The sequence below is a fragment of the Ambystoma mexicanum genome, chromosome 8, assembly GCF_040938575.1.
Source record: "Ambystoma mexicanum isolate Mex_15411 chromosome 8, UKY_AmexF1_1, whole genome shotgun sequence".
In the NCBI taxonomy this organism is placed as follows: domain Eukaryota; kingdom Metazoa; phylum Chordata; class Amphibia; order Caudata; family Ambystomatidae; genus Ambystoma; species Ambystoma mexicanum.
The window spans coordinates 1,646,398,637-1,646,417,941 of NC_090929.1; the positions used below are offsets into that span (position 1 = coordinate 1,646,398,637).

Here is a 19,305-nt window from a genome sequence, read left to right on the forward strand (position 1 = left end):
TCTGAAGTTGTCCAGGAAGAGGGGTGAGAGGAGTATGGTACTTCTCCCCCTTCCCGAATTCAGTTGATCAAAGGCCCTTTTTGACAGAAGGGTGGCTTGGGATCCAGTATCTACCAGTGCCAAAATTATACATTGCCCCTGTATTTGGACCGGGGCATAAAATCTTCCCTCCTTTTCCTCAAGGGGGCAAAGATAATGCACATTTTTGGCCAACTGGTGGGTTAATTACTTTGCTTTGGATACTGGCAGAGAGGTGATTTGGGCAGGATTTTGTTTGGGCTCTTGGGAATCTGTAAGAAAAAGGTGACAGCTAGATATGGGGGAAGTTTTGGATTCCGCTGGTTCTGATTCTGGGCTCCCCCACCCCTCCTTTTTGGTGGCAGTCACCAGCATGTGTTTGAACCAGGGGGGTTTCGTGCTGGTCATTTTGGGTACTGATGATGGGCGGTTTTAACTCGGCCCCCACATCTACCCAGTCAGGATTTGGATCCTTTGGGACCCATTTTTCTTTGGGAGGAGTTCCCCCATCCCTGAAGGAGAAGATCCTTTTCCCAGAATCCTCTGAGGATTCCTCTCCTTGAAACTGGAAGATTTGCACCCCCTCCACAAAATGTTTTTTTTTAGGTTCTTGATTTCTCGTACCCACCCTCTGCTTCATGGGTTGCAGACTTTCGGGGGCAGGAGATTTTGCTTCTGGTTCCTGGGTTTCCAGAGGCTTTCCACAAGTGGGGAAGGAAGCTTCCTCTGAGGCTTTACACCCCCTTCCCCTTGTGCCTCCTCCCTGGGAACCGGTGGGTTGTCTGGGTTCTTCCCCCGTCATTGTTCTGGAGCACCAGACCCTGGATTCGAGGAGTTCTGAACTGCCATGCTCATCTGAGGGTTCTGTTGAGCCCTCAGCATGCGACCCAGATCCTGTGCCATGTTCCGGACCTGGCGCTCTAGTTGGGACACCCGTTCTGGCTGGTACGGGGTCCTCAGATCTACCCTGGGTTGATCCCAGGAAGGGTAACTATCCCTTCTCGCAAAATACCCCTGTTTCGGAAAGTTTGGGTACCCCTCCACCCTTGGACTCCCCTCTCCTGGATTGGGCTGTCTGGGCTCAGGAAAGTGGGCAAAGAAGGATGGGTTGTTTTGGGGGTTGAAGTTTGGCGGGTACCATGGAAAGAAATGTGGTCTGGCATTTTGGGGATTACTGCCCTCCTGGGGACAGTGAGAAAGGTTTCCTGGGTTTCTAGGTGTCTGGTTGGATCCCCCCTCCCACCCCCGACTCCCTGTTTGGGATTGCCCCGAGGGCCTTCTGGGTTTAGGGTTGGCCGGATTTTGCGCGGGAAGGTTCTTAGGCCCCCCCATCTCCAGATCTAAAATGGGGGCAACCTTCACCTTCGCCACCTTAGCAGCAGCAGGGATGTTGGTCGTTTTGGGGCTCTTGCTCATATTTTGATTTTCCAACGGCTTCTGTACTTCCTAGATGCACGTGGCTTGTTCAATGATCCAGTCTAGTGATCTTTTCTCATGAAAGTCCCTCACTAGCTGGGTCATAATATACTTAGGGAGAGCATGAAAGAAGGTGTTCAAAAATTCCTTACTGTTAGTGCATACCCTTCTAGTGGTCTGCGCAAAGGCGTGTTAATTCCTGAACAAATTCTTGTGGGGCCTGGTCTTCCCCACATTGTAAGTTGTAGGCTTCCTTGCAGCCTCTTGAGGATTCCTGTGAACGGAAAAATGTTTCAGGATGGCCGCCCTATAGGTGGATCATCTGGAATGGCTCTGATCCTCCAGCCCCGCAAAGAAGCTGGAATACTTAGGAGAAAATGTCCACTTTACATACTGAATACAACTTTGGCTGTCCTTAAGATGGAAAGTCTCCATCATCTGCTCAAATAATTCAAGGTGCTCCCAAACTGAATATTTAGCATTTTTGTGGTAGGTCGTGATGACACTCCTAATAGCTTTTATTTGTTTCAGGGGATCCTTTAGTAAAGCCCTCTTGACTTTGTTGGGCCTTTTTAGTTCAGGTCACCCTGGTCCACTCATCCTTTGACTCAGAGGCACTGCTACCAGAGGTGGCTGTCTGGTCTTCTAGACTCTCCTGGTTCTGCGAGCTTGGGAATGGCTGGCAGAATGTGGGGGCCTAGGTTCTAGGGATCTGTGGTGCTCCGAAGAGTCTTCTGAGTCTTCCTTGCTCCCAGGATTGACTGAGTTCCCCCCCCCCGTCCTAGCTGGGAAGAGGTTTTTAGTATGCTCTTAGTGGGCCTAGTCTCATGGAGTTCCCCACCAAATTTTACTGTCTGATCTCTGGGTAAGTTATATTTCTGAGGATCCATTTCTCTGATTCTCCCCTCACTGGAGTCTCCCTGATCAGAGAAGATGGCACTAGAACTTGGGAACCTGTACATAGATGCCCGCCCATCCATTTATGGGAGGTGCTGACCTATTAGCCCCATATTTCCCATTGGGTTGAAGTCTACCATCCCCGTGGCCCCTGGCTCATGTGAGCCAGTGGACATGGGGGTGGCACAGTCCATGGAACTGAAGGTTCCTGAGGTTATGCTCAGGGGTTTCCCTCTCCCATCTGACCTCATCTCTCTCAGCCCCTACTCCCAGATGGCATGCAAGGATCTGACCCTTTTGTTCTTCTATTAAGGTCTTACTGGTCTCTATTAGTTGTTCCTGCATGGCTTTTTGTCTATGGAGCCTGTCATTTTTTTCACAGAGAGCCTCATTGCCTCTCTCTGCTTCCTGTCTGATTTGGGAGTATTGGGCCACTTTTTGCTGCAGGAGGCTCACCTCCTGAGTCTGATCCTTCCTAGCCTGATCATTCTTCGCGAGAGCATCTTCCACCCTCCTGGTGTGCTCTAACAGCATTTCCTAGGCAATTTTGAGTTCACCCAGTCCCTGAAGGGCCGGGTGATTTTCTTCCACCTTGGTTTTTAAATGGCTGACTTCCTGGCCTAAGGCATCCCAATCCTGAATTGGAGTACCCCTCTGTGCAGCCAGGTCGACCCTTTGTTTTTTTTAATGCACCAGCTTTCTGGCGCTCTTCATCAAATTCTGTTTGAGATTCAAGGTCTTTAAGAATTAATTTATTATTTTCTTCTTTTGTCTCATCAATCTGATTTTCCAGGGCGATTATCGCCCTGCGCAGGCCCTATTATAATTGAATTGCTGTTCCAGCTTTTGTTGGCTCTGTAGTAGAGAATCCAACCTTTCTTGGCACTCTTTTTGTAGTGTCAGTAATTTGGTGTCTTGCTCTACCCTCTCTTGCTGCAGGAGTTCTAGATCTTCTTTTACTTTTGTCAGGTACTGTCTGGTTTCACTCTCTGATTCTTGGCTCTTTTGTAGCCTTTGCTCTGCAGAGTCCAGATCAATTTGGGTTTTCTCTAGTGATTGTACTTGCCTTTTTTGCCAGATCTAGGTTTTCGGCATATTTTTCCTGTATTACTCCAATGTGGAGGTACAGGTACATTGCTCTTCTTTTACCCTTGAGGCCATATACAGTTCACTAAGTGCCTGGTGTAATGGACCCTGGTCCTGCCATATGTCTAATTCTATGGCAGTGATTTGTTGTTTGATTTCATGCAGCCAAATATTCTCATCCTGCTCATCCCATTACCCCCTGACAAACAATTTGTGCCGTAGGTGTTCTTTTGCCATATTAATTTTCACTGGGGTCGCCATTCTGGAAATATTAATTTCCTTCTGACTTGTCTCAGGCTTACTTTTACCTTTGCAAAACAGGCCCAACTCCTTTGAGTGTTTCTATTGAAGGGTGTTTTTGCAGTGTAGCACAGTGTGGTAGCCCAACAAGGTGTATGTACCCCGTCAGTTAGCACGCTGTGTTAGACTGTCAGATGTGGTATTTCTAATTCAGGATCTCGTGACGAGCCCCTAATCTGTAAGTGATTTCAATCCGGCACACACAAAAGTCAACGCCTAGCGTGTAATGCACAACTAAAATCCTTATTTATTTCTGTCTAAAAGTTTTTATTCTGAACGATGTACCACTCATATCATGCTCCTCTCCTGGAACCCCCCCAACCCTCCCCGGTCACACTGAACTAGGAATCAAGCTGGGTTGCAAAGTTAAAATATTTATTTATATATTCACAATTTAATCATACTGTGTTTGAATGGGTTCACAATGATCACCAATGCGGTGATGTAACACTAAATAATCTCTTTAATACACAAGGAGTAATAGTGAGCAAAACAATTCAGCACAGTAATAATACTTTTGTGTATGTTCAGATCAAATAGCAGTGTGGTTACTAGTTCCCCCTGCACGCCCTTCAACCCCCCAATAGGCAATGTAAAGGGATAGGAGGAGAGAGCAGGTATTCAGGAATAGCAGAATTCAAACAAAATATCAATCCCAATTTCCCCCCAGCAACACAAGAGAAAAACAGAATTGATTGGCAAGCGGTCAGAATAGTTTTAAAGTTATCTGGATTGGGTAAAAACACTAAATATGGTTTAAATTGCTGAAATAGTTTAAATTCTTATGGGAGCCACTTTGGATAGTTGCACCCAAACACTAGCAATGATTTGATACTAAGGAACAATGTGAAATCTTAAAATTAAGGTCTGAAGCAATCAAAAGCTGTTTTACATGTGTCAGAATTTCCCTAAAACGAAATTCACGGCAAACTTTTCAATGCACGGTAATCACGATCACAGGAGAACCATATGGATTTGGGATGTGGTTTTAGATGCGAATTAAAGCTGTGGATGTTGGATTCTAGCACAAACATCGAGGGAGTTATGGACGTTTTAGTGGAGGTCGTTTTTCGAGACGGGCGCAAGAATGGGAAAACAGGAATGCACTTTTAAAAGACAAACAGGATTTCTTACACTAGATTATGACTATAGAAAAAGAGAATGCCACACATGAATCTCCACATTCCTGGTCAGGGAACCCTTCACGTGGTGGATATTCATTTTCTTTCTGGGATTCACTTTAGTTACTCACAACACTAATGACTTATGATTTTAGAATACAAATAAGAGAAACTCAGCGTTGGAAAAGTTCTAACAATTCAAAAATACTCCTAACAATATCAGGTTCTGAAGACAAAAGAGGATGGGTTTAAGATAGGGATTGACTATGGACAGTACATATGCTAGTGACACAGTTCTATCTATAGATACTCACTAGATATGGTTTTAAACGGAACTGTCAGGATTCTGGTCCGTCAAGATTTCTGGTCAGGGATTCCAGTTAGGACAGACTGCTGGGCTCCTCGGATTGGACTGGGTCGGTTTATCCTAAACTCGCCCCTTTGACAGGGATTGGTCAAGGTCGCCTCTCTTCCTTGATAGGAGGAGAAAAACAGTGTGTCACCTTTATGGTGTGGGTTTATGAGGCCTAGAGTCCACCCCTAGCTCCTTGAACACAAAATCTACTTTTGGTACAATACATATCTACAGATGTGCAACCTCTATAACAACCATATATACAGATTACATATTTTGTGTAGCAGATAATCCTCCAAGCCCCGCCGCTGTGGGATCTTGTCTGCTTTTCCCAGAATTATTCCCTTTTCATCCTGAACACAATGTCCAATTTAGGAGAATATTTCTACATATGTGCGCGTTGAACATTACCATACGTGTATTATTTCTATATTTCTATTTTTTGCGCAATTTTACATAGTAAGTTATCAGTCTTTTTAAAATGTGTCTTTTGTCCTTGTTAAGCAACAAAGGGTTGTTCAGCTCCACCCCTTTGGTCTCTCCCTGGGACCCAGGAGCATCTCCTCCATGTTTCTCCTGGGCAGAGGCCATTTACGACCCTTCACACTTCGCATTTCCTTTAGCTGGAGGTTGTCCATTGTCTCCTTATAGAGAAGCCGAGGACCGAGGAGAAGTCTGCACAGCCCACGCAAGCCCAACCGGCACAGGTGAAGACCTAGTTGGCAACCCAGTCAACGGCTACTACCACGGCAACTATGGATGCTGATCCTACGAGGGTAGCTCCCATGGTGCAGAAAGTGTAGGTGCCCAGGCGGTGCGACACAGCTGCAGAGCCCTTGGCAAAGTCTGCAGGTGTGCCTGAAGGTGTGAAGATAACCGCTCTGGTCCCTCAGGGAGGAAAGGGGGTGGGGTGGGGAGGCCCCTAAAAAGCCCTCCCAGATCGCCCAAGATATGGAGTTCTCGTCTGCGGATGACGAAGATCAGGAGTCCATACATACGGTCCTCGGACGATGTGGACCACGCCGGCCCGGTGCCTTGCTTTACTGCGTTGCCTTCTGAGCCGAGGGACATTTCCTTGGATATTGTCGACTCTCCACACCTTGGTGTCGGAGATCCAGATGAGGATGTCTGTGGCTCAAGTACCTGTGGTCCCCCAGGTCCCCAATCAGCCTCCTCTGAAGAAGAGGAAGCATCATCTGATGGCCCCATATCAATCTCTTCCTCCACCACGTCGGGCCCCAGCAGACCCAGACACGGGTACGGGCCTGAGGACGGATGATGACTAGGACATTGTGGCAGCGGACGGTGATTAGTCACATTTGGATGACCCACGTTGCATTTACCCACCGGATGAGGTGGGTTCGTTCCGCTCCATGATCGCCAGGGCCTCCGAGCTATTGCAGTTGGCACCCGAGGAGACCAAGGAGGAGGGCTTCTTGTGCCAAAGGCGAGAGGGCATGAGGAAGACTATCATGGCGGTGCCTTTTCTGGAAGATGTTTGAGAAGAGGGCCTGGCTCTCAGGAAGAACCCTTGCACAGCTCCGACCAAGCAGGCGTAGGCTGGAAAAGATGTATAGGGTGCCGGGCTACGCATCCAAGTGTCTGAGATCACAACCATCTCTGGATTCAGTGTTGTCGGTGGTTGTGAGGTGTCGGCTAACCTGTCCTTGTCGTCTTCGGTCCTTAAGACAGTTGGGGGAGTGGGGGGGGGATGGGACCCCACGGGGAAGACTGTGATTGAAACCGCAACATCCATTATCTAGGCGGCCAACACACTGCTGATCCTGGCTAGGTATGACTGAGTTGTGGTACAAGCTAAGACAGATCTTGGCATTTTCCCCCAACGATAAGAAGATAGAAGCCCTCACCCTCTTCCAGGAAGGGGAAGTGTCATCGGACCACACCATCACGGTGGCATTTGATGTCACTGACACAAGGTTCTGGCAAATGTGGAACAGTGTCTGCCTTCGATGGCAGGGATGAATGAAGGCCACTAACTTCCATCACGAGGTCCAAGCGAAGGTGCTGGACATGCCCTTTGATGGGGAAAATCTTTTTGGAAAGGCTGTCGACGAGTCCCTGCAGGCCATCAAGACTGATACAGAGACCACTCTCCAGCAGCACTGCTCATCTTTTCACTGCTCCAGGGGAAAATCGAACAGGTTGTCAAAAGGGTTCTCCACGTTTTACAGACAGCCTTCCTGATCCTCTAGGCAAGAAGCCTTCAGAGGCTGATCACAGGCCTACGGTAACAAGGGCAGTGTCTCTGTTGCCCATAGGGCAGGATGCCGGTGCCCAAGCAAGCCTGAGCCGGCCAAGACGTCGGGCCCCCACTCGTGCACCCCTGTGGGAGGGCCGGCTGACTAGGTCTGTCAGCAAGTGGAGGAAGATCACCACCGACAGATGGGTGCTGGACGCTCTTGCCCAGGGGCACACGTTGAAGTTCCAATGCAGGTGTCCTCGTATTCCACCCTTCCCTGGCAGGAGCAGCACATCCCACAGCTTCTGGAAGAGGTAAGAGCCATGCTGCGAAAAGGGTGATAGTTCCCCAAAGGCTCCGGGACTCTGGAGTCTATTCCAGATACTTTCTAGTCAGAAAGAAGACTGGGAAAGCCTAGAGACACATTCTTTACCTACGGCATCTTAAATTCTTAAAGTCCCAAAATTTCAGGATGGTTACGATGCACCATGTGCTGGGTCAACTGGAGAAACGAGACTTCTTAAGGTCATTGGACCAGGGGGCAGCATATTTCCACTAGGGGTGTCACTGTGTTAGTTTTATGGCGGTACGATAACCTTCTTGCCAAATGACGGTATATCATGGTTATCGCGGTATAGCAGGTGGAGTTAACTAATATTGACAAATATTTTCTTATAAGGTCATACATTGTCCGATTTATCATCACAAACAAAACCAGGCACCCAGGACCAGAATTGGGCTTTTCAACATACTTTCCACTGAAATGCCACCCCTTGCTTCCACCAAACACACACGTGTGGAGAGGAGTGGGGTGAGGGGGCATGCTGCGACTGGCAAAGCAAACTTAATAGCTTTTCTTTTTAGGCTATTAGCTCCCCCACAGGCTACTGGTGAAGATGAACATGTTGCCATTTTGATAATCTGCATGCCGCAGATCAATTGAGGCTGATGGTAGTATGCGCCTGTGCGCATACACACACACACGCGCGCACATGCACTCACTCCCTCTACGCTACAGCCTTTAGTTTACTTGAGGACCAAAAGGGTTTCGGTAATCATGGACATGTTACACTTTGATATGGCAGCAGGCAATGCCCACAGAGAGGAGTGCATTTTGTGGTGTGACTTATTATATGTAAATTCAATGATAGAACCAGGGAAATCCCCCATTGTCATATGTTTAGAAAACATTAATTATATATAAATCGCAAAGCCGCCAACCCAAAGTAAATCCTTTTCCTTCTTGGCACTGTATTTATTCTTCCTATTGCTAACACATTGATTTTGTGTCAGGCACGTGTGGTTTTCAAAATGGCATTAAAAACTGCTCCAACTGAAACTACTTGTACCAAAAAAAGAACTTTTTTTGCATTGCCTTTTTGAATTTGAAGTCATTTAACTTACCATTAAGTCAATGCTTTTTAGTTAACTTACGAATACGCAGGCAGGATTTTCCAGCTGCATCAAGGTAGCATTTTTAAACATGTCTCTGCACATATTTAGCTGATCCTCCAGGAATCTAAACTGGCTGCAGAATTGGTCTTTCATGGCGCTCACTCGTTGATCGCCTTGAATGAAAGAGTGACTAGTGGAAGTGTTATAATGCACATTTTGAGCAATGAGCTTGCTGCTCAGTCACTGGTCATCGCTTTGAAAATTGACCGACTTCCATTTTTTTGGAACCACATGGCATGGGCATCAGGACCCCTGGCTGCGACAAAGTTTGTTTTGAAATTTCTTTATCCCATTAAAGAGAGAAAAGTCACTTGTGCGGTCTGAAAGCCCATGTCATTGTGTTTCTTTTGTCAAGAGGTCATAGCCAACACAGACACACTGAAAGGTTGCATAGTGATCTAATCACTATAGCTTATTCACCATCTGCCTGGTGTATTATGATGTCGGAGCCACCACTGACCATGTACTCCTAAAGGGACAGCATTCAGTGGGCGCTGTTGATTTCTTTCTTGATTCTTGCAATACATGTTCATTTACCTTCTTGAAGATAGTGGCAAAAAAAAGAAATTTAAAAATGACTGTTAAATTATATATCGGCACAAATATGGGCTAGACCACCACCTCACCAGAGCCTCATCAGTACCGTTTTCCCCAGGTCTGAGTGCATTAGAACCCTTGTGATGCCACATCAGAGGGAGGAATGCTTTCATGGGTGGTGTCACAAATTGAGAATAGACCTAAGAAACATTTCACCCCCATTGCTCTGGATACTTCAAATTGAATGTAAAATCTGTCCTGCCTGCTCGAGTCCAGTGCCATATGCAGAAGGCAAATAGGTGAAGGGTCAAGCGAAGCAGCAACTCTAGTGCCAATGTGCACATCTACACAGAGGACAGTGGGTGGCAGTTATTTGCTAGCAGAAAGCACTGATAGGCCCAGTGTTCACACAGACTACCGCAGGGTCGGACTGGGGCATAAAATTGTCCCCGGAACCAACATAAAAGTGGTACATAGTTGCAAATGGGAATTCATTCCTTTTGGAACATTGTTTGAATAGTACCCAAGGGGGAGATTTTTGATAAAATGTGATGCAAATTGTTAATTTAAAAGAATATTTATTCAGCAACAGTGGTCAAAACTATTACCCGCATAGTGAAGTCACTCATCAAACTGGCACACAAGGGCCAAAAAAGTGCCCCGCTTTGACCCAAAAAATTGGCCCACACAAGCATTTCGCGTTTTTGATTCGCCCATGGGCCTATTGCCATAAAGGTCAGTCCATGCCTGGTCTACAGAGCTAAAAATGTTTGTGGACATGCATCAAAAGGGCATCCAGTTCATTCCCCCCTTTGAATTCTGGGATTTGTAGTTCCCCATCTTTCAAATTGCTGCGAAAACTACAAATCCCAGTATTTTAAGCTAAAACAGAACTGGATGGCTATCTGTCCATGACCATGGGAAACTTAAGTTCCCTGAATCTAAAACTTGGGGAGAGTAATCTGATATGCATGATTTAATTGGCTGTCCTTTTTGTTTTACAATTTGCACAGCCAGAGCAAGGGCTGCTCCAATGTGTGTTTGCTCAGTGCAGTAGGACCTTAACTTACTGAAGTAATGGCACATGATGCCGGGCCAGGCTGAATCAATACATTTCTGATCCTGCTGGCTAAGTGGTTGCTATGCAAAGTGCTCCTGGCTCCACTGTTTTGCAAGTCACTGAACGTTTTATTACATTTGTTGACATACGGACAAAAGGAAAAATAAAATGCTCACTTCATTTCAGGCCCTCAGCTCATCCTTGTGATGTCCCTGTGGTCTTGCTAATTGCAAATTGAAATTGGGACAATTACCATAGAAGATCTGACCTGTAGCGCGGACCAGGAGGACTGTGTGAAAACGTTTAAAATCTGTTTGCTGCCTTTCAAATAAATAATGCCTGAAACAAAATAACTTTGTTCTAGTTTGCCCATGAAAACCAGGTCTGGCGGAGTCTATGAACTGGATTCTCCGGTATGCTTATAGAGCTAGTCAGTCAGCTCATCGTTACCAGCTTTGCATTGGGAACACAAATGTTCAGGCACTGGACAGCTTTCAACACAATTTGCGCAAAGTCGGCTGATCTTTGACCCGACTACTGATCACAGAGAAAGAGCGGTCACAGCAGCAAAGCTGCATTTACTAATGTGGCCTCACTTTCCCTATGCTGTCTGCCAAACAAGGCCCCCTTGGCAGACGGCACATCCAACAGTGCAAGACCAGGACTGCTTAGCACTTGCTTATTGAACCTTTCCAAATCAGATTGAAAAACACACTTAACGGTATAAACGGTATACTGGTATAAACAATGTGACGGTTATTGTTAAATTACGTTGTTCGCGGTATCTTTAACGGTATACTGTTACATCCCTAATTTCCACGTCCCCAATCGCAAACATCAGAAATTCCTAGGTTTCGTGGTTTAGGGCCAGCACTACCAGTTCAAGGCTCTACCCTTTGGCTTGAAGTCAGCCCCAAGAGTGTTCACGAAATTCCTGGCACCAGTGGTGGCCAGTCTACCGGGTATACACGTATACCCGTACCTGGACGACTGGCTGATATGCGCCGGCTCACCGGAGCTGGCCGACTAACCCACAGAGACGACCGTCTGACTATTGACGGATCTGGGATTCGCCATCAACTATCCAAAGTCCTGCTTAATGCCATCACAGAACGTGCTGTTCCTAGGTGCCAGACACAATACAGTGGCTTGTCTGGCATCGCCCTCGGAGGAGAGGCTAGCAATCATTCTATGAAAGGTGCAATGGTTGTCGTCGACCGAGGCGACCACGGTGCAGCCCATTAAGTCCTTACTGGGCATGTCATTGTGCATCTACCTTGTACGTCTCTGCAGGTTGCAGATGCGACCCCTACAGGAATTCCTGGACGCCCATTGGCTGCAGGTGTCCGGAAGCTTCACAAGCAAGATCCCACTCAATGAAGAGTTCAGACGGGTGTTAGAGTGATGGGGCATCCGCTTCAACATCGCCCAAGGCACGTTATTTCAAACCCCTCCCCCCCATACCAGGAGACAGTTACCATGGACGTCTCCCTGGAAGGGTTTGGAGTGAATCCTGGAACTATGGGCAGTCTTCTGGGCCCTCAAGTCGTTCCTACCATCTCTGAAAGGCAAGGTGGTGAGGATGTTCACGGACACCACCACCAGCATGTTGTAGGAAGCAATGGGGCACTGACACTGGGCCGTCGGACAGGTGATGTTCCTCGTCCCTCTTCACCTGGCAGGAGTCAAGAACACCATCGCAGACTCCCTCAGCAGGGAACTTTGCTCATGCCACAAGTGGGAGCTTTGTCTGGATCCAGGTGGACTGTGTTCACCAAATGGGGCAGACCCCAGATCGATCCGTTTGCGACAGTGGTGAACTCCAAATGCCAGAAGTTTACCAGCAGATTCCACCAGCCGAGGAGCATGGGGGACGTGTTCTCCTTCCTGTGGGTAGGGCTGTTTCTGTATGCGTTTCCTCCTTTCCCTCCTGCTATGAGTCATGAACCTACTCCGTGTCAATCCAAGTTGATATTCATCGCCCCAGCGTGGCCAAGACAGATTTGGGATTCAGACCTTCTCAGCCTATCAGCGTCAACTCCAGACAAGTTGCCAGTGGTTTCTGGATTTTCTCACTAGAGAGGGAGGTTCAATCCTTCATCACGACCCAGGATCGCTGAACCTAAAAGCTTGGCTACTGCAGCCTTAGAGTTTGGAGGTTATGAGTTGCCAGCGGATTGCAGGGAGGTTGTCGCCAACCGTAGGGCATCGTCGACATTAAAGTGCTACGGCCATACGTGGAAGCATTTTTGCTCCGTGGTGCTGGTTGCAGAAGATTACCCCTCACGGGCGGGGTGGGTCACAGCTCCACAGATCCTTCCAAACTTGCTATCCTTGCAAAGACTAGTTGGACGCATGCCTCCATCAAGTTGCATCTGGTGGCCATCTCCCACTACATCCAATCCCCAGAAAGATCCTCGTTTTGGTCCCACAGACACGCCAGGGAGCTTCTCAAAGGACTTTTCCAATCTTTCCTGCCGGTGAAGGCCCATGCCCTGGCGTGGGAACTCAATGCGGTTCTAACGAGGCTCATGTGGGGCTGTCTTCGAGCCTATGCATTGGGCCCGCTCAAGTTTCTCTCGTGGATGACTGCTTTCCTTGTGGCTATCCTCTGCCATACTGGTAGGTGAGATCCAGTCCCTATCCTGCAAGCAGCCATAACTGACATTCCATGGATCAAAGGTGGTACTGTGTATGCACTCCCCTTTCATGGTGAAGGTTCTGTCAGAATTCCACCTCAACAAGCCTTGGTGCTACCTGTTTTCTTCCAGAAACCTTTGTCTCTGGCGGAAAGGGCCTTGCACTTGTTGGACGTTGCTCGTGCCCTGAAGTTCCACGTGATGCGCACAAAGAGTTTTTGTAAGACTTCACAACTGTTGGTGACCTTTCCTCCTGTGAACCTTGGGAAGGCCTTTTTCCAAGGCTTCCATTTCAAGGTGGTTCTCTGGCTGGATCAAGCACGGTCATCAGTTGCCTAACGGACTGCTGCACGGCCGTCCGAAAAGCCCACTCCACCAGAGCGATCGCTGTGATGGTGGTGTTTTTCTGGTGTGCCCCTGCTGGACATTGCAGGGCTGCTACATGGAGGTCCACGTACACCTTCACTAAGTTCTACTGTGTCGCCTGGGGTTCCAGGGAGGAGTCAAGAGTTGACCAAGTAGTGCTACACAACCTGTTTGCTTGGGGTGAATTTGTTCCAGAGGTAAGAATTATTTGCTTCTGTTGAGCCTTACCACCTCCCGTGGTTGTGGAATGTTGTACTGCTTTGTATTCATTATTCATGAGCATGTGAATCCATGACAGACCCCATGCTGGAGAAGGTTTAAGTTACTTACCTGTAACTATTGTTCAAGCGAACCCGCCCTCCGGCCCTTCTGCGGTTCTTCTTAGTCATACTTACACTTCACATGCTTTCCAAATCTGAAGATGACTGCCAGAGGAGGGGCTTAGGGAGTGGACTGTCATTGGGTGGGGGCAGTATAACCCAGAGGGCAGTGATCGGTTTAGAGGAGAAATACAGTTTTAAAGTGAAAGTGAATAGTTTTTTCTTTTAGCGAAGATCCCCAGGCTGACGACTAGGAATATTCATGAGCATGGGAATCCATATGAGACCCATTCTGGAGAACAATAGTTACAGGTAAGTAACTTAAACCTTCTCTCTGACTCATGGTTCTTTTTCCTTGCACATTGCGAACACTGCTGGTTACTGTTTTCAACTTTACAATATTTACCAATCCTGCCCTTCCAGTCCATGCTAGTAAACCTCTTATCACTACATTGATTCTCTCTCCTCTTGACTGCTGCTTCTCACTCCTTGTTGGTCCACCTGCCTGTCAACTTGCCCATTTACGCTCTATTTTCAATTCTGCCATCTGTGGTCTTTCTCCACTTACCTTTGTCCTCCCCTTACTTGAGTCCGTTTCTGGTTATCCTTTGAATATTGTCTACTTGTCCACTGGCTGTCGTTTTTGAAAGCCTGTATGGCCTTGCTCCCTTCGATCTCAAACCGAGCTTCTGACGACATTCCCAAAGCCACCTTAGGCTCTTTTGCACTACTGGCCCCCAAACATTGGAACCCCTCCCCTCTTTACATCACATCCGTTCCCAATTAGTCTCCTTTCCGTTCACATCTAAAAATATAATCGTGTTTTCTACCATGTAAATTCTACGTATTTGTCCAGTTTGCTTGTTCATATTATTTACCATTTTAATTATCTATGACGATTTGATCAATACATTTCAATATAAGGAAAGATGATTCTCAACATATCTCTAATGTGAAGCACCTCATTGTCTAAGTGAGCGGATTAATCGCACGTTCATATACGATTAGCTTCTACTATCTGTGTTTAGGTGAATGTTAGACTACATCAAATCGTGCTCCATGGAAGTTGTGTCCACATGGTACTTATCCAATGAGGATACATTCTGTTCTAATAGAGAATAATTGTAGGCATAAACTTCTTAAGGTGCATAGCTAAAAACGGTTTCATGGAAACTCCAGTTAATGAACAGTTTTGTGGCATGCTTACAATATTGCCAAAGCAGTTTGTGTGAGGTGCCTGGAAAAAATGAAAAATAAAAGAATGCTTTGAGTGCCGATCAACCAGAAAGTATTCCTGTATTCCTAAACCCGATTAACTTCTGTAAGAGTGCTTCACCTGATATTGCCATAGTTTACTTTTGCATTAATTCTAATTTCTTCTTTTTGTCAATAGGTGTCAAGGTTACTTCTTCAGTGCAGATTACAAAGCTCTTCAAGCAGGCTGGTGATAGAGTGCAGCTTTTCTACGAACGGCCCGTGGGCCAGAACCAGCCGACGGCACCCCTGCAGGATAACTTTGGCCAACTGGAGGATTCGGCCTTCCTGTCGCCCTCGTGCCCACTCAGTTACGAGGATGACCCGTCTGGTCATCTGGGGGATGGTGATAACAAAGAATTGGATTCTGAGTTTGAAGACTTGGCAGGCGAGATCAAGCCACTCAGTGACCTGAAAGAGGAAGTGACCCCACCAGCCAATCAGAGCCCCAAGCGCACACCGATACTAGCCACTAAGCCTCTCGGATCTATTTCTCCAATTCCAAATCGCAAATTGAATCCAACCAATTTAACATCTTTGAAGCCACAGCAAAAGGAGGTACCCAAACCGCTGGCGCCAAAAATCCCTGAGACTTCCGACATAGCACAACCACCTGCCCGACCATCCCAAGGATCCACTCTTAAACCCCCAGTGCCACCTAGACCTCAGATTAAACTTACCTTGCCTTCTTCTGAAATTCATTGTTTGTTGGAAACTGTAGAACCCACCACTGAGAAGCCAGAGCGGCCCCCTCCGCCTTGTAACAATGTTGAAAAACCTGCAGAAAAGCCAGCAAAAATTACTGATCAAGGGGAGGACCTCCCTGCACCAAAGCAAAATATTGTCAAACCGGAGTCTGTGAAAGACAAGGTTTCAGAAAGCTCCTGCAGCACAAAGGACAGTACAGATGACCATCACTTATGGGAGTCCTCTGAGACTGCTTATCGTAACCGACTAGGTCGATGGACAAGGGCTTCCTGTGTATTTGAAGTTGAAAGCGCTCATAAGTACTTGAATGTCGCTCTCTGGTGTAGGGATGCTTTCAAAACGGGGGGTCTGGTTTGCCTGGGACATGCCAGCATAAAGTTGGAGGACATAGCTCTGGAATGTGTGGCCACATCATGCCTGGAGTATTTCACCACCTTCAGGCTAAATGCGCCCGAACCCAAGGCTACGGTGAGTAGAACTGCCCTGCGAAGTCTCAGTGTTCACAAAGGATTTAATGAAAGGTTTTGCTATGGTGACGTAACTTTAAACTTTCGATATTTGATAGACGGCGAATCTGAAGCGTCAAGTGTCCTGACGGAACAGGAAAGGGAATGCAGTTCTCCAGAGGAAATGTCTACATTCCTCAGGGAGGAACCCACCCCAGGGCACAATTTCACAGAGAGCAGGCATAATTTTCAAGACACTCAGTTCCAGAACCCTACATGGTGTGACCACTGCAAAAAGAAAGTGTGGACTAAGGCAGCTTCTCAGTGTTTAATCTGTGCATATGTTTGCCACAAGAAATGCCAGGAGAAGTGTCTGGCTGAAAACCCACTCTGCATCTCGATGGAAAGAAGGGTTGATTCTGAATCCAAGTTGTCAGTCAACCGAACCACTGGCATCACCAGGCATATCATCAACACCAGCTACCGCGTTTTAAATCTCCGACAAGTCTCTAAAGCTCGTGCAGCTGAGCAAGGAAGCGACCTAGTAGAGCCATCACCAAAGCACACCCCAAACACTTCTGATAATGAAAGCAGTGACACCGAGACTGGGAGCACCAGCAGTCCCTCCAAACGGGCGAACAGCGGAGCCAAGCTGGTGAGGAAGGAAGGTGGACTGGATGACAGTGTGTTCATTGCTGTTAAGGAGATTGGCCGGGACCTCTACAGAGGTCTACCCACGGATGAACGGTTCCAAAAGCTTGAGTTTATGTTGGATAAGCTGCAGTGTGAAATTGACCAGGAGCTGGAACACAATAACTCGCTGTTAAGGGAAGAGAAAGAGACAACAGATGCCCGCAAGAAATCCCTCTTATCTGCTGCTTTAAGTAAATCTGGCGAGAGACTTCAGGCCCTAACGCTGCTCACGATCCATTATCGGGCCGGGGTTGAGGACTTAGAGTCCTTAGAGAGTGCATCTGTAGAGCAACAATCCAGAAAAATAGCTAAATCGGTGGAAGAAACGAGCAGCATCGCCGAGGAGGCTGATGACACAGACGTCGTCAGCCAGGTGGAGCCGGACGTTTTTAATTGCATATTGGAGGAGCAAATTATAGACCCATCTGAACCGGTGTAGCGTGGCCTAGGTACGAATGGAAGGTTTTTTCATCTGGGCTTCAGGAACTGATAGTGAGCGATAAATACGGTATTTATTTGCACTTAATCAAAAATATATTGAATTCATCAAAATGTAGTAAAATATCAATAAGATGAGCAGCACTTTTCCTGCAGGTTAACTTGTGGTGGAAGTGACACTAATAGCGGCTCTTATCAAATAGCCACCACTGCAATACAATGTTTGGGTGGGCCTAGTTTCTGTGGAGTTGGATCTCTTTCTGGAGAGAGATGCCTCTCTGAGATTGGACAACTGAGTCTGGGGGCAGAGACTAGAGTCCTAGCAGTACACTGAAAGCTACTGCAGAACACACAAGAGGGCGGCGTGCCCAAGTATCTTTCTCCCCAAGCTCCCTCCATTTTGACCTGGAACTGGATGAAGTGCAATGGAGTTTGGTAAGGTGCTCCACAGTCTTCACCTCTGTAGTTGCTTCAGATTCCAAGCCTTTCTGCGGGGCTGTGGTCTTGCAGCCTGGAAGAAAGACTCCTTTTTAATCCTAAAATTGGATTTGGACAAATGTCTGGTTTTAGGTGGCCTTCCATCTCCTTAAGCCAGCTGCCGCGAGCACCACATGCGGTGTGGCTGGCTCTACAGCACCTTCCTCCAGAGCTCCACGTTGCATGCTTTCCTGTGCTTTATTCCGGATGCTGTGAATGAGAAGTGTCGTCGCGAACCATGCAACTGCTGGTTGTGCAACATTCCTTTACGAATGGATTTTAATTGGTTGAATCCTGAAATTGTGTTTTAATAATTTACTGCAGAATCTACCCCACTTTCCAGTTTTCTTGGCTTTATTTAACCAATTATGTGAACTCAACAGTCTGTGTCTTTTTAGTTCTGGGATGAATGTTCATTTGGGTTATGCCGGGCATTCGTGGGCCACCTGTGATCTGTTGTATGACGATTATACCGCTCTGTGCTCTGAAACGGACGAGGACACGGTAATCATTGAGGGACCAGGGATGAGAATGGTTCGTCTTGCCTCGGTTAAAAATAGGTTTATTTGGCCTTTTATTTTGGGAAGGCTAGAGGGTTCCTGCTTTATTTACTTTTTTGCCAAATGTATTCTGGAAGCAAACAGTGGCTTTATTTTTATTTATTTTACCCTCCCCTTCCCCGACCCCCATTTGTTTTGTAAAGTTGTCACATATCACGTTGCTTGCCTTACATAGTTTTATGAAACCAGAGGAAAATGTGTTTTTTAAAAGGGGATATTTTTCAGTGGTCATAAGTCCATATTTTGCAATCCGTGAACATGGGAAGGATCCTCTTTTGCTGCTGCACATGTTCTTACAGTCCTTGTTTTTCGTAGCAGTATACACGCCTTTCATGCAGCGTCAGTGGCATTTGTTTGCATCAGTCGTGTCTAAGCATAGGTGCACCGGCCAGTCACCCTGGTCGCTGCCCTGTAATAGTTCCTCCTTTAAAGAAAGTTGGGTCCATTGGAAAAAAAAGTTAAACTAATGCTTTTTTTTTTTTTTTATTTTATTTTTTACCTGCTATATTTAAACTCTTGCGACATTAATTGCATTGTTCAAGCTGCTTTCAAAAGACCGGGGGATTGGCAAAAACTGTTGTGGAGGAAAAAATGGAAAGAAAATGTTTTGATTTAAAATGTATTAAGCGTTACAAATCGACACACACTAACAATAAAACATGGTTATTTCTTGGACGAATTCAGTTTCTTGTAATCTGTAGCAGAGCCCTGAGGGTCTCTAAACAGGTCTTGTGCATCTCCCCTGTTGCAGACTCTGTCTAGGCACTGAGCATCTCAGGGCGACTCGCCATTGATGGTCTGGAACTGGCACTGATGTCTCTCTTAGGGCGAAACGCATGTAGGGCTTCAATGTCCATTCGGGGCTTTTAGCAGCAAACTCCCTCCAAAAAGCTATTTTGTGTCATCATCCAACTGAGAAGGCATCCTGGTAAGAAAGCACATCCCTGTGCAGAAAAGAG

At 46.8% G+C, this 19,305-nt stretch overlaps 1 protein-coding gene across 1 annotated transcript in view; it reads left to right on the forward strand.

Annotated features, from left to right (window-relative positions):
- PDZD8 (PDZ domain containing 8) overlaps positions 1-19,025 on the forward strand; it is a 795,502-nt gene extending 776,477 nt beyond the window's left edge. The window contains exon 5 of the mRNA XM_069611909.1: positions 15,164-19,025. Coding sequence (XP_069468010.1) covers positions 15,164-17,310 — 2,147 coding nt within the window. The 3' untranslated portion in view covers positions 17,311-19,025. The remainder of the gene's footprint in view (positions 1-15,163) is intronic.
- Positions 19,026-19,305: the final 280 nt, after the last annotated feature.